The sequence below is a fragment of the Cervus canadensis genome, chromosome 21 (genome assembly GCF_019320065.1).
Source record: "Cervus canadensis isolate Bull #8, Minnesota chromosome 21, ASM1932006v1, whole genome shotgun sequence".
NCBI classification, from domain to species: domain Eukaryota; kingdom Metazoa; phylum Chordata; class Mammalia; order Artiodactyla; family Cervidae; genus Cervus; species Cervus canadensis.
In genome coordinates this window covers 11,635,109-11,650,791 of record NC_057406.1, presented here as the reverse complement: position 1 = coordinate 11,650,791, position 15,683 = coordinate 11,635,109, and the positions used below count along the sequence as shown (strand labels likewise).

Here is a 15,683-nt window from a genome sequence, read left to right as displayed (position 1 = left end):
CTAACACAATATTCTTCTGTCTGTCGATGGAGAAAGTCCATCACAGGTTTCTCTTGCTTAATTCACTTGACGCTTTGCTTTCAATAACAATATACTCCTTGAGCTTCTTTACTCTTTCTTCCCTTGTCTTACTCTCTCTTTTGTGTCCACATCTTTCTGCCCTAGATTTACATCTGAAGGGAAGAACATTTTATCAGTAGATAGCCCTTTTCTTGATAAATAGGCTCTCTTTGGGTTAACCAATTAGCCTCCTTCACCGAGTCTTCCATCGTTTTCCAGGACAGTCTCCGTAAGAAGGATGACAGGATTGAAGAGCTGGAAGAAGCCCTAAGAGAGAGTGTGCAGATAACCGCAGAGCGAGAGATGGTGCTGGCGCAGGAGGAGTCAGCCAGGACCAGTGCTGAGAAACAGGTCTGCGATTCTGTGCAGTTACAGGCCATGCTGCTGGGTAAAGGAAAGGTAAAACCCAACCAGTGTAGTCTAGGTGAACTGTACATAACATGTGTTCGCAGGGTTTCAAATACGTGTCATCGAGTGTAAGTATTCAGACTTAAATAAGCGTTGAAATACAGTCGTGTGAGAATTGATTCATGTTCATGCAGACGTCTCTGCTCTAAGTGTCTGGGGCTGACTTGTGTATATTGATGTGTATGTAGACACATACATCTGATGAGATGAAATGGAATTTGCTTGTTTGTTACCAGACTAAGCACAACTCTGCTTTTAAATGGGATGGGAACACATACACATTTCTGAGTCAGACATGTTGATTCAAAGAGCAGAAAGTTCCTTTTGTAGTCTGTCTTGTCCACAGGAGCAGTTAAAAGTTGTAGCAAGTTGAGGTTGATGACAGGTGTGAGGGGCATAGGTGTCATGACACCTGGAGTCCCAGATCAGCGTGTCTCCACCTCGAGGTGACTTGGTAAAGAATTCTGCTCTCAGTGTTGTTTCCGTCTCTTTGTTGGAGAAACACAAGTGCTAAACCGGGTGAAAAGCATTCACTGAGAGGGTAACGTGAATCTTTCGGGGAGCCCTTTGCTCAGACCACCATGGCTCTTTATGAACTAGGGTAGCTCATAGCTGGGAAGAAGGGTGCCTTGCAAAGCAGACATGTCATGGTGTCCACCAGGCAATCCCCTCATATGTTAGACACTGGCATGTGGCTTCTTTAGTGTCAAGTGTAGAAAGACTGACATTTATTAGCAAGGTTGACAGAAAATCTGTCTTTCCAGAATGAGTTTCTTTTAGCGCCCTATTCTTAGATAAATGCCGTGGTCCACTTTCTATTTGAGTATTTATTAATGTACTATTAAACAGATCCTGGGGTAGTGGAGAACCTCAGAGAAGGGAGTGGTGTCAGCCATTGTCCCAGGGCAAGGAGGGATTTCCTTGGGTATTACCTTTTTTACATTCTTCCCTTTTCTTTTCAGAATGCCCCCCCCCACCCCGCCCCTGGTTTGTTTGTTTTCCTATCAAGATTTTTTTTCTGCCTTGGGATCATTATTTAATGACAAGTCTTTCACACCAGGGACTTCCCCTGGGGGCTCAGATGATAAAGAATCCACCTGTGCAGTGCAGGAGATGTGGGTTCAATCTCTGGGCCGGGAAGATCCCCGGGAGAAAGAAATGGCAACCCACTCCAGTATTCATGCCTGGGAAATCCCATGGACAGAGGAGCCTGGCAGGTTATATAGTCCATGGGGTCACAAGAATCAAACATAACTTAGTGACTGTACAACTTTTGTTGTAGAAATGTTGGCAATTAGTAATAAATCATGTATAAAGACCACTGTTACATGTTCTTTTTTAGGCTACTGTGTGAGCTGCTTGTAATTTGCTTTCTGGGGCTGATTGATAATTAGATCAGTTTTTTAGTTGAGAGAGAAGTTGAGCAAGGTACAGAGAGTTTTCACATCTGCTTTCCTAAACCTCAGTTTCCATTTCTGTTAACATCTTGCCTTGATGTGATGCAGTTTTTAAAATTGATGGGCCAGTATTGATATTTATTAACTAGTCCATAGGTTACATCTTGGCTCACTCTCTGTTACACCTGTTACAGGTTTTACTGAGTCCTTAATAGCATGTATCCATCATCACAGAATCCTACAGAGTAGATTCAGTCCCTAAAAATTCCCCACGCTCCTCCGCTTCATCCTTCCCACTACGTCCCCGCTCCCTAACCTTTTTCCTGTAGCCTTTTCTGACTGGATTCTTTCCTTCAGCCTCTGCATTGAAAGTTATCCCACATCTTTTTGTGGCCTGAGAGATTATTTTGTTTTTTCTCTGAATATATTCCACTACATGGATGTGTCACAGTTTTCTTATTCCTTCACCTATTGAATAACACCTTGGTTGCTTCCAGTGTTTTGCCAATTGTGAATAAAGCTGCAGTTAACATCCATGGTTTCTGTATGGACATCAGTTTTCAACTCATCTAGGTAAATACCTGGGAATGTGATTGCTAGATTGTAGGGAAGACTATATTGAGCTTTGTAAGAAACTGGAAATATCTTTTGAAGTGGTTGTAAATAATTTGCTTTTAATTGCATGCCTTTTTCTTTCTCTCTTTCTTGTTTATCCTTTCCACCATTTTGCTTCTCACTGCCTGTCTGAAGCTGTTCAGTGAAATATTGCATGAGACCCGTCATTTGGGCTTTAAGTGGTTTAAGGTATGAAGACACCACTTTTATGTCTGTTCTTCTGGACCTCATAACCCTCATCCACTGTCGTTCAGCTTTCATCATCTGTCCTTTTTTTTTTTTTAAATCTGTCTTTTACTCCTACTGTTAACTTGCCTGAATGTATTAATTGTATGCACCAAAGTAATCTACAAGTATTTGTTTGAAATATCTTAAAATGGCTTTTTTGGCTAGGGACATTCTGTTGGGTTGGCCAAAAAGTTCTTTTGGTTTTAAGTACAAATAAAAGGCCCACATTTCATTTTCACCAAGAAGTGTATCAAAGAACGTATTCCCTAACCGAACAAACTTTTTGGTCAGCCCCAGTGCTCATTATCTTCCTCAGGTCCAGCATCTCTGTCTCTTACCTCAATTTAGCCTCTGACAAGAAATGCCCCTCCTGATAGAAGGAGGATATGTGCATCTTGAATTTCTCAAGGAGCAATGGGAAATTGGGAACCGTCTCTCTCATTAAAACAAAATACAGAACCTTTTAAAGCACGAACAGAGGAAACCCATCAAAGGAAGATGATCCTTCCGCCTTTACTGGGTTCTTACAGGACCCCCTTACTTACCCGTGTTCCTGCTACTTGCTGCCCTATATGGAGACCACGCCTCACAATTAGGAAGGTGGGGCGATGATCCGGGGAAGGAAAACCTCCCCTCACCTGTGTCTGCAGATGGAGAGGATGAAGGGAATCATTCTGAGGGGAAAACTCAGGGGGTCCTCTCACCTTCGCTTTGTTCTCTTTCACATGGTTTTCTTCTCTGAAACTTCACTCTGCTCAACTTGTGGCAGGTTTTGTGTTTTGTTCAATTCGAGAGTCTGTACGAACACAGAGTAAAAAATTGCTCTCTTGTAAACCAGTTTCAGAGTTGCCAGGGGTTAGAAGCAATGTCTGCCTTTAGCAGTGTTGCTATGAAGTTAAAATTTTGGACATGGTTTTGTTTTTGTTTTTTAGTTCTTGAATGTTGTAAATATCTTTGCTGGTATTCTTCCAGAGTGAATTTATTTTCTGAAAGAGCACATTGCTAACTAAATGTTAAAGAACACCTCTAAAATAGCAAGACTTTTTCCTTGTCACTCAGTAAGGTGGGTTTATATCTGTTCCTAAAGTATATTTTTTAATATTTTGAACAATGAAAAGATCTACGCTCAACATGACTAATGTGCACGAGTTCTGAGTTTTACTTTTTTTAAAATCACTTTGTCTTTTTTGGGGGGGAGTATAATTGCTTTACAATGTTGTGATATATAGCAATGCAGTTCGTTTGATATATAGCAATGCTGTACAATGACGTGACTTGGCTATATGTATACACCTGTCCTCTTGGACCCGCCCCCCCATCCCATCCCCGTCCTCTCTCGTCCCACCCATCTAGGTCATCACAGAGCACCAAGGTGAGCTTCCTGTGCTATATAACGGCTTCTCACTAGCTGTTTTACACGTGGTAGGGTATATGTGTCAGTACTACCTATTTTAGTTTCAAAGCTCATTTTTAACAGCAGTATTCTTTTTTTTTTCCTCAAATTGCCATTTTGCCATTGTTTGGCATGTATGTTAAGTGTAAATTCTTGACCTAGAAGATAATGAGGTTTTATCAATGGTTTGCTAGATATCTTTTTTATTTTTAACACAGATTTTTAAAAAAATTTTATTTGTGTATTAAAATTGTGCAGATTTTAAAAATTATTTGAACTAAGAAGTGACACTTGACTGAAGTGCGTTTTACAGCCTGCAGGCCACCTTGGACCAGTGTCGTCTCCACTCCAGGTCTCCCTGTTATCCCCCGAGGTGCTCCCTTCCGCTTGCAAGTCCTCTCCCTTCCCGGTCAGCCAGGCCGGCAGAAGGGAGAGGCAGGCGCACCTCCTTGCCGGTAGTTTTTGGTTCTTTGACGTGAAAATGGGCAGCACAGTCCCTTAAACGTGATGCAGCTTCCTTTTGTGGATTGCCTGGCGTGAATGGACAGCACACGCCTCATTACAACTCGCCTGCTTGCTTCGCCTGCTCGACTGTTGCTTCTGAAGGCAGTAAACGTTCCTCTGCGGTTCTGTCTTCCTCACTGGTTTGTCAGGTATGACTGCAGAGGAAGTGGCGCTGGACGCAGGCGGGTGGGGTCTGCAGAGTGGCTGCCGCCGGGTGTCCTTTTTTTATTCTTAGGGTCTTATTGAATCCCCTGTGGCTGTGAGTCTACCCAGTCAGTTTCAGAGCAATTATCACCGTGACACGGTGAGCACTGTTTCACACGGACCAGGCGGCACCACGAAGCAGGACTGGTAGCCGGGCGGCCTGGAGAAGACCGTGTGGCAACAGGCCTGTAACTGGACTCCCCAGCCTTCCCATCACCTTCTTTCAGCTGCTGCCAAAATGGACAGCTTGTAGCAGCTTGTAGTCTGGTTTTATAAACCTAATCCTGTACTGATCTGAGTATTTATAGCAAATTATATTTTCCTCATTTTTAAATTGACAGTCATGCTCAGAAAATAAAATCCTTTCACTTATGCTGCCTTTTCCATAAGCATTTATTGAATACCATGTATTTTTCCAGATACTGAGCATTGAAAACAAGAAGGTATGGGATACAGCCTGTGCCTCAGGAAGTTCACGTTTATTGGGAAGGACTGGAGAATGAACCTGTCTTTAATCATGGTTCCGTTTGTAAGTGCCACTGGTCAGGATCTGAATAGAGGGCTTTACAAGTAGAAGAGGAAGGGCCACTCTCGCCTTCTGAGAGGATCAGCATTGTGCCCGTGGAATGTGTGTGTCTCTTTAAATAAACCTGCTGTCACTTAAAAAACAAAAAAAACTAGAAGCGGAAGGGCAGCATGTAATCCAGTGCAGAGAGATCCACAGAAGGCTTCCTGGAGGAGGTGGCTTATGCACACGCTCAGTCTTATTTAGTGTCATGCAAAGAAGAGGTTTTGTTTATTTATCTATTCTAGGTTATTCTTTAGGCTTTGCTGAAGAATGTTAGCTGTATTATATGGTAGTAGAATTGTGACCACCTCAGGTTTATATTTTCAGCCCAGTTCTCTCTGAGATCCAAGCGAAGTCTCCTTCATATCAGCCATGTATCTTTACTCCAGTATTTCACTACCATCTCAACTAGAAACCGTCCAAATTCAGAGCTCTTGGTTTCTCACCCTCCAACCAGTCTTTCCCTCAGGCTTTTTCATCTCATCTGAGAAAGCGCTCTCATCCTGCAGAACTCAGGCGCCTTTGGTGGGAGGGGAGTCGAGTCCAAGAAAGGCAGGATTGACGGCTCAGGTGCTGAGACTCTGTGCTGTGACTCTGGTTCAGAGGCCCCTCCAGAGCTGCGGGGAAACCGTCGTGCCTGGTGCTTTAAGAAGTGGGCTCTCGAGCTAGACGCCTTGGTTGAAATTACGGATCCATCACTTACAGGTTGTGACCTGAGGCGAGCTGCTTTGCCTCAGCTCCTTGAGCGGTCAGAGAAGGACCGCTGGCGTGATGTGGTGCACCTGCCACATCAGGAGAGGCTGTGTGTATACAACCCTTAAAGACAGGTAGTCCGTAGACATCAGCAGCTTTGACACTTCTCTTGTCTCCACCATGGCCCTTGACAGCCCCACAGGGAGGGCTAGTCCCACCAGTCCAGGGCCCCAAAGAAGCTCAGAATCCATAGACCCTACCTGGTTGATCTGGCAACAGTGATGACATGCCTCATTTTCATACGTATGCTTCATACAAGTTTTCATCCTTGTCACTTGAGAAAATACTTGTCCCCTCCCCTCACCTGGCCTGGAATCTGTAGCATCTTCATCAGCCGAGGCTGCCACAGCCTACTAACAGGCAAGCCGTGTGGGCATCATTCCAGCCACCAGATTCTTCTTTCTCTGAGAGCATGTCTTAGGTCAGTGCAGGAGCGTAGTCTGTCCATAATTTTCCAATTTACTTTCAGGTTTTCCTCTTGGAGATAGTTTGGACAGCTTTAGTAAATGACGAGAAACATGTGCTGTGAAATAATGGGAAAATATGAGATGTCATCTGAATTGGTGCTTTCAGACTGTGGTGCTGGAGAAGACTCTTGAGAGTCCCTTGGACAGCAAGGGCAGTCAGTCCTAAGGGAGATCGACCCTGAATACTCATTGGAAGGACTGATGCTGAAGCTGCAGTGCTTTGGCCACCTCGTGGGAAGAGCCGACTCATTGGAAGACTCTGATGCTGGGCAAGATGGAAGGCAAAAGGAGAAGGGAGCAGCAGAGGATGAGATAGTTAGATAGCATCACTGACTCAATGGATATGAGTTTGAACAAACTCCAGGATAGGGGTGTGTGAAGTGAAGGACAGGGAAGCCTGGCGTGCTGCAAAGAGTTGGGCACAACTGAGCAGCTGAACAGCAGCAATGGAAGGAAGTTTGGTTGTCAGCAACGTAAGCTCTGCTTTTAAAGTAGTTCACTGATTTCTGCAGCCTTCATCACTTTTCATCAGTGCAAAGATTGAAGATGCTGTTGTCATGAAACATTTTATTGATAAACATATGGAAGCTGCATGTTTAACATTCAAGGGTCTGAGGAGATGTGATAGTTAAATTCGCAGCCCTGATCTCTTTGCCGTGTGTAATCATTCCAATATTTAAATCAGGCTCCTTCAAGATGCACCTAGTAAGTTCATTGTAGATGGTTGCTCTGGTGTCAGAGAGTTCGGGTCTCCTTTGTTATGGTGACTGGTTATGAAATGAGGCACTTGACAGACTGAAGTGAGACTGCTGCAAATACGTCATGTCTGCCTTCATGGTGACAGCTGGCTACAAGACAAGCCCCACCAGAGCCTCTCTGCAATTGACAGGGGGCTTCAAAGGACACCAGTGCTGCCACTTCAAAGGGGGGTCCTGCCATCTCTGGCTGGTTGAAAGAAGCAGTTAAACGGCCGTGCCCAGCAGTAGCAGAAATCTCTGTGTTTAGACTTCTCCTTTTGATCTTAGAGAGATGTATGAAATGCATGTTAAGTTAAAGGAATGATACAGTCTGCAGTGATGGCAACCCAATATTATTCTGCATTTCAATCCACTTATTAGTGGAAATCACCCAAATATGTTCAAATAACAGCAAGTCTAAAGACTCAGGTGTCTCAGACAGAGAACATTCAAAAAAGAGTTGAAACTGTTTGAATGCTGTAGTCACCTTCACAAATGCGGAATAAGTCAGATGTAAATTAAAATGAAACTCTCAGTGTGTTTTAAAAACTGTCCTTCAGTCTCTCCTTGTAATTTTTATCCCCCTTTAGTTAGAAACTAGTTCTGAATGTTGATAGTAAGAATGAGAGACAGCAATCAAGGCTGATTTGCATAGTTTAAACTGACATTTCTCTGTATTTAGCAACTCTGTACTTAAAAACCTAAGTTTGTTCTATTTAAAATCTTACCCAGTTATGCTGGATACACTTTTGAAATAATTAATCTTTGTATCACTATTGAACAAGCAAGCAAGCAGAGATCTCAGTTTTAATAAAACTTGTAATAGCAGATCAGAATCCTAACAAGCATCTTTATGATAACAAGGAAAAGGCAGCAACGTGAATTCTTCCAGTTATTACTGGAATACCGTGACCTTTTGTTATTTACGGAGTTCCCCTCTTACCATATGTATTGTAGAAGGGTTAAGCTAAGAAACCCTCAAATTCTTCCACCCTGAGCTTCTGTTTTCTTAGTTTCTTCCTACATAAAATGAATAATTTAGACTTGTCAGAAGCTTGGGCCAGTGTAACTTCCTCTCTAGTTTTGCCAGATGGGGTCAGTAGACAACAGCTAAAGAAATTAGAAAGGAAAACTGAATCCCCCAGGAAATAACCACATGTGATGGTTATGATTCCTCCCCCCTGCCCCCTGCAAAATCCCTATATTCATCAGTAATTTGTAAAGTAATTCTTAAAAAGAAATTAAGAATCACTTTAATTCATGAAGTAATTCTTTAAAAGACAACTTCTGTTTATCTTTCTCTGTTCCTGTCTTCCTTTTAGAAACTTTCTGATAAAATAGTGCATGCTTATATTATCCTGGAACTTCAGGAAATATCTGTTTCTGAATTTCAGCTTGTTTTTTTTCCTTTTATTCAACAAAAAGACCACATCTGCGTTTTCAGAAGTTAAATGAAAATAGTGACTGCAGTGGAGACGGACTAAAACTTTGGCATGCCTCACGTTGAGCCCAGAGTTGAGGGCCGCAGTCTGTAGATACTGGATTTCCAAGCAGGCAGTTTTTAACGCTTGTGTCCACCACATGTGACTGCTGCTGTACTGGGAGGCGCTTGTGGAATCTTCCTGGCAGGTCTGTGACAGATGATGATCTGTTTGCTCGTACTGCGTTCTCGGGGTGTTTGGCCCTTACCCTGGGCTCTTCTCCTGAGCAGTCTGATAACCCGAGTTATTGACGACAGAGGCAGTCATCCAAAATGCAGACAAAGGTACAGTCTTGGGAGCCAGATGGCTTCCCGCTGGTGTTTATATGCAGTTTATGTTCCCCTTGGCTGCGCCTTCCTGGATGTTTTTAATGAAACCTATTTTCCTAGAGAAATCCGCACAGCAGGGCTGGTCTTGCATAGCAGAGAGTTCTCATGTATGTGTGTGTGGCGTGGCCCAGGCTCTGCCTCGGTGCTCACGGGTCTCTTCCTATGGCCTCCACCCTCTTAAGGGAATGAAGGTGTGCAGGGCACTGAACTAGAATCAGGTGACATGGGTGCTGTGTGTCTTCTGTTTATTAGCTGTGATGGAGGGTGAGGCCCCTAGTGCCTCTAGGCCTCTGTGCTCTCACCTGTGTGGAGTCAGTTATCACCCCCACAGGTGTTCTGGTTTTCTGTAAAGGCAAGGCACAGATGTTGAGCCTCATTTATTATGGCCAGACCAGAACAATCCTGTGTAGTGTGTGTGTGTGTGTGTATGCTCACGTGTGAGTTCCCTCTTTGTGTCCTTGGGTTGCCAGATACTAAATCTCACACTTTTACTTTTCTCCTTTAGCTAATAATAAACTTTTTATACAGACAAGCAGCTGTCTTTTGCCAATATTTTCTTTGTAACCATTTTTCAAGGGTTATATTGAAATAATGTTTTCTCCACAACATGTATCTCTAATTAATGAAGTGTAGTGCTTTTTACTTCTAGGTAGCTGTTTGATTTTTTTTTTTTTAAGCTGTGCAAATGATAAGGATTAAAATTTCCAGTTAAAATGTCAGTAGTTTTTTGTTTTTATTGGTGAAAACTTAAGGAAACAGTCTGAAACTGTTTGATGCAGATTGTCCATTTGACCTTAGAGGAGGGGCTCTAGCCCTAAATGCTCTGACTTCGTGCTGGGAAGAGGACTGCTGTTTTCTGTAATAAAGTTGAATTAAGGTTTTCTCCTTGTGAAGTGACCATATAAATTTTTAAATTTCTTTTTAATTTGAGGATAATTGCTTTACAATGTCATGTTAGTCTCTGCTGTAGAGCAAAGTAAATCAGCTGTCCATGTACGTGTATCCCCTCCCTCGTGAGCCTCCCGCCCACCCCTCATCCCAGCCCTCTGGGTCATCGCAGAGCCCCGGGCTAAGCTCCCTGTGCTGTAGAGCGACCCCCACTAGCCGTCTTTCTGCACAAGATAGTGTATACATGTCAGTGTTGCTCTCCCAGTTCGTTCCATCCTCCCCGTCCCCCACTGGGTCTACAGGTCTCTTCCCTGTGTCTGTGTCTCTATTCCTGCTCTGCAGATAAGTTCATCAGTATCATTTTTCTAGATGCTATAGATATGTGTAGCCAACTAACTTTAAGGAAATGTCTTCCCAAAACCTAGACAGCTTGCACAGCCCTCCTAGCATCTTCTGTATCCTGGTGTGTTCTGTATCTATACCCTGGTGGTTCAAGTGGTAAAGAATCCACTTGCAATGCAGCAGACCCGGGTTCAATCCCTGGGTCAGAAAGAGCCCCTGGAGAAGGGAATGGCTACCCACTCCAGTATCCTTGCCTGGAGAATTCCATGGACAGAGGAGCCTGGCGGGTTACAGTCCATGGGATCGCAAAGTTCCATGGGACTGAGCGACTGACATTTTCACTTTGACTTTCCAGCAATGCACAAATTTTTTTTTTTTTCCAGGAGAGAACTTACCAGAGCTTGAAATTCAAGGAAAAGTCTTGTCCTGCTTCTTTTTGTGTTTCTCTTCCTGAGTTAACTCACCCAGGTGCAGAAGAGGTAAAATGACGGTTGCCACATCTTCTTCACTGGAGAAGAAAATGTAATGTCATCTAGATTATTTCTGCCCTCCTTTCTCACAGGTTCTAGTAGAAGAGGAGCCATGCAGTTTATATGGACCCAGGAAATTATTAATTTTGTATTTTACTTGATTCTGGTACAAGTTATTTGTTGCTAAAATAAGCAGTTTATAGGAGAAATTAATCAAGTAATGGTCTCCGCAAAAAAAATAGTTTTCACTTCAGATTTTGAGCTCTTAGTTTTGATGTGTTACCAGGAAATCACCTAAATAGAATCGATCATGAGATAAACATTGGCCCCTCCACAGCCTCTTTCCAGCCTCTGTGACTCAGATGATGAAAGTCCTCCCAGCAGGGGGGTGTTTTCACTTTGCTTTGATAACATGCACCCACATTTTATTGATGCCTGAGTTTTCAGGCTCCACAGTGGAGTATTGAGTACTTATTATAGGATTTATCTACCCACGCCCTCTGCGAAAAGTAAGACGGCTTGAAAAAGAACCATTTCTTTCACGTTATATTTCCACTCTTTTCAAATTCATCTCCAGTTGAAGATGTGTCAGCCACAGCATGCTATTCCTGGAAACGTAAAGGCAGCCGCCAGCGGAGGGGCACAGCCAGTCAGTGTGAATCTAGCTCCTTGGCAAGTTGGCCTTAACTGTATGGGTGTTCGGGAGCCACATGCAGAATCAGACATTATGGAGCATTCTAGGGGAATGTGAAGCCTATTTTGAAGGACATTAAAAAAAACTTTTTTTGTACATTTCTCACCCATGGGAGCACATTAATTATTTAAAGTGTCATTTGCTGATTTTTAAAAAATATATATATATTTTTAAACACATGTCGTGGCACCAGGTTGTAGTTGGGACATGTGAGCTCTAGCCCTCTGGCCAAGGATCAAACCCAGGTTTACTGCATTGGGAGCATGGGGTCTAAGCCACTGGACCACCAGGGGAGTCTCATCATTTGCTGATTTTATTTGGCACTGTTGAATGTTGGAGAAATCCAACAGTGTATCAGAAGGCAAGAAATCAAGGGATTCCCCGAGCCAAACGGTAGTTTCTGCAGTTTCTTCTTTGCGACTTGTGCTAAGGTTTGGGTTCCTCATAGTGTCAGGAGGGTAACAGACAGCACTGGTATCTGACAGTTCCCAGATTTAACACACTGCTTAATTCAGTGCTCTTTGTTACCATTAGGTCACCTCAAGAATCACTTATATCTTATTTTCAATAAACAGAATAGGAAGTTAAAACTAATGCTATCATATAAGTCATGTGCATTAAAATGGAAACTAAACAAACAAAACTTTTAAGTTCCTATTTTGGTAGCATCTCATTCATTTTGACGTGCCCAATCTCTTCAGGGAACCTCGTGGAGTTAGTTTTACTGTTCCTCTCATCTTGGATTTTACTAAACCCCACCCCCCTCAGCCCCTGATAATCTGAGCTTTGCTCCATCACCCCCACACTGTTGAGGGCTTTCTTGCCTTAACCTAGCTCTTCAGATCCTCTTTTCCCTTTTATGTTTCCTACTAGATCACCAGAGTTTACAGATTCATGTCTCTTTCTTCACCCCTTCAACAAATATTCACTGAGTACCTACTCTGCTCCAGGCCCTGGCACTTACATTCTTACTTTACCTCTGGAACCACTTTCACCTTTTTTCCCTGAAATATAATCGTCTCTCCCCTGGGATCTCCCGACAGCCCTTTCTGGTGATCATTGTCGCTGTTTAGTTGCTAAGTTGTGTCTAATGCTTTGCGACCCTGTGGACAACAGCCCACCAGGCTCCTCCAACCGTGGGATTCTCCAGGCAAGAATGCTGGAGTGGGTTGCCATGTCCTTCTCCAGGGGATCTTCGCAACCCGGGGATCAAACCTGTGTCTCCTGAGCTTTGTCTCTGAGCCACCTGGCAAGCCCTTCTGGTGATCAGTAGATGTTTATTCTGCACCTTGGGGTTGGAGGACGGACTGTCAGCTGTCCTGTTTCCTGTTGCCCTTTATACCGCTGTCCATCACAGCCTTACGGGAACCTCTGCTTCCTCAGGGCTCAGGCTGTTCAGCTGTCGTGTGAAGCTTTTCCGTGAAGTGTTTCCTGCCTCACTGACTTGAGCACCCACATGGATGACCCATCTGTCTGTCCTCCCCAATTCCTGGCCCGAGAGGTCACTGCCTCCATGGCCTTTCTTCATCCCACATCTGACATCCTTGACCTTATTACCGTAGTCCACCTCCAGCCACCTCATGACAGCGCCTTCCTCTCAGATCACACTTTGCTGTCATCTCAGCTTTCGAGGTCCCACGACAGCTGTCTTTGTGCGTCGTTAGAGCCCCTGTGTCTTTTTTCACTTTATACTAGCCCCTCTCTGTTCAGCTTAGATTCCTTGGTCCATTGTTTTAGTCATTCTGATTTTAACTGTAAATCCTCCTGTTCCTCCGTTTTGTCCCGTCCTTTGGTACCTTCTTGTTGCTTTGGGGAGAAAAGCCCAAACCCCTCGTAGGGCCTTCTTGATCCTTCTGCGTCTGACCGCTTCCTGCTTCTCCTGCATGTGGCCTCCCTTCTCCCCATATTCTCAGGGCTTTGCTTTCATCTTTTTTATCTTCTCAGATAGGCATGCACTTTCGCACTTCAGGGCTTCTAAACACACCAGGCCCAGGGGCTGGAGTGCAGTTATCCTCCCCACCGGCTGCTTGACTTCCTTGGGGGATCTTTCCCTCGGTCCCCCACAGCATAGATGAAGGCCACATACTGCTTATCCTCATGGCATCCTGTGCTTCCTTACATGAATCTATTCATGATTACACATTGCTGAATGTGATTAATGAATGATTGTATCTCTGTGTGGACTCTGAGCGCAAGGGCAGTCGGGAAGTGTGTATTTCTGTTAAGCCCTGGCAGTATAACACAGTGCCCGGCACATGGGGGAGAATTAAGTATCTGGATGGGGGAAGAAAGGGGGAGAAAAGAAGGATAGAAAGATGCAGAAGTGGGCCTGGGAACACTCCCCGGAGGAATCGTTAGGTGCAGTCATGGAAAACTGTCTTAGGACTTTTTTGGACGCTGATGCCCGCCCCCCACCCGGCAGAGCAGCATCAGCTGTGCACGCAGGAGCTCCTCACTGCCTCTTGGAATCCCAGCTCTGCCTCCTCTGGCCGTGTGACCCAGAATAAGGCACTTAAACCCACTAAACCCCATTCCCTCTTCTGTAGAATTGAGGATAATATTAATACCACCTCATAGGATCCTTGTGAGAATTTAATGATACAGCACATGCAAAGTGCTTAGAATATTTCAAAGGACTCAGATAGTATCAGTCACTTTTATTCTTACTGTAATAGCTGTAACTCTTCCATGTTCATAAAAGAGTGTGCTGCTGGTGTATATCTTACCAAAGAAGTACCATGCATTAGCCAGAAGAGCATACTGGGATAAAGAGAATATTTATTATATAAATACTAGCATAAATCTCTTGGGAATTCTCTAAATTCAAATTCTCATATGAGTTACTGATTGTAAGACACCTACAACAGTTTGTTAGGAGAAGGTAGTGGAATGTGTATGTGTAGGTATGTGTGTCTGTGCTGATTCATGCTTCAGTCAAGCTTCTCAACTCAGGAGCTAGGTGACTTTTTCTTTTTTTTTTCTTTTTGGTGATTGTGTGGCAGAGTGAGTCTTAATCTAGAATTTTGTTGAAATCAGGAAAAACAAGTGGACTTGCCGTGTGAAAATCTGACTTGCGAGTGAATGCCTAACCTCTAAATAATCTTCTTTTTGTGCCCTTCCTTTTTTTTCTGATTGTTTTCTTTTTCTCTTTGGAGACTTAGGCCGCTTATCTTCCCAAGAAATTCTAACAAGATTTTCCAGAAGCGTCCTGAAAACTGCAGACCACGTTTTGCTCTTGGTTGTGGGAAACATGGAGACACAGCTTTGCCAGCCCTGCAGCACCCAGGCTCTTTGCTGTCCTAGGGAAACTGGCCCGTGCTGAAGCCATAACTTGTTCCCTTCTGATTCTGAATCGAAGTTTATTAGCTTGTGATTTAAGCAAACCATCTGGTGCTGCTGGCAATGCACACTGTCTGCCTGGAGCTCCCTCCTTAATGTCTTAGTGGAGGCAGTTTAGGTTACATACTTGAATCCCTGCTCTGGTCTGGGCTTTTTTTTTTTTAATGTCTTAAAATATGTGCTTTTGAAAATTGTACTGTGACCCGAAGCACATTTTAAAATTGTGGAGAATTTCTTCATTGTTTGGTGTGGTGTGTATCACTTCTTTTCTTCTACTCAGCTTTCATTACCTTCATGTCTCAATTGTTGTTCAGTCGCTAAGTTGTGACTCCATGGACTGCAACATGCCAGGCTCCCCTGTCCTTCACTATCTCCTGGAGCTTGCTCAGACTCATACCCATTGAGTTGGTAATGCCATCCAGCCATCTCATCCTCTGTCACTCTCTTCTCCTCCTGCCGTCAATCTTTCCCACTATCAAGGTCTTTTCCAATGAGTCAGCCCTTTGCATCAGATGGCCAAAGTATTGGAGCTTCAGCATCAGTCCTTCCAAGAATACTCAGGACTGATTTCTTTTAGGATTGACTGGTTTGATCTCCTTGCAGTCCATGGGACTCTCAAGAGTCTTCTCCAGCACCACAGTTCAGAAGTGTCAATTCTCTGGCACTCAGACTTCTTTATGATCCAACTCTCACATCCATACATGACTACTGTACGGTGTCTGTATCCAAAACTACAGAACAACTGTTGTAAGGTGGGCATGAAACGGTATGAATGTCCGAGTGGAGACAGCTGACTGTGTTCTCTG

The 15,683-nt window shown here is 43.8% G+C and overlaps 1 protein-coding gene across 16 annotated transcripts in view; it reads left to right on the top strand.

Moving 5' to 3' along the window:
• ERC1 (ELKS/RAB6-interacting/CAST family member 1) overlaps positions 1-15,683 on the top strand; it is a 274,696-nt gene that overhangs the window by 137,162 nt on the left and 121,851 nt on the right. For 13 of the 16 annotated variants that reach the window (XM_043441413.1, XM_043441404.1, XM_043441412.1 and 10 more), the window contains one exon: positions 280-411. The exons of the other annotated variants lie outside the window; for them this stretch is intronic. In XM_043441413.1, the coding sequence (XP_043297348.1) occupies positions 280-411 (132 nt within the window). The remainder of the gene's footprint in view (positions 1-279; positions 412-15,683) is intronic. 16 annotated transcript variants of the gene reach the window in all.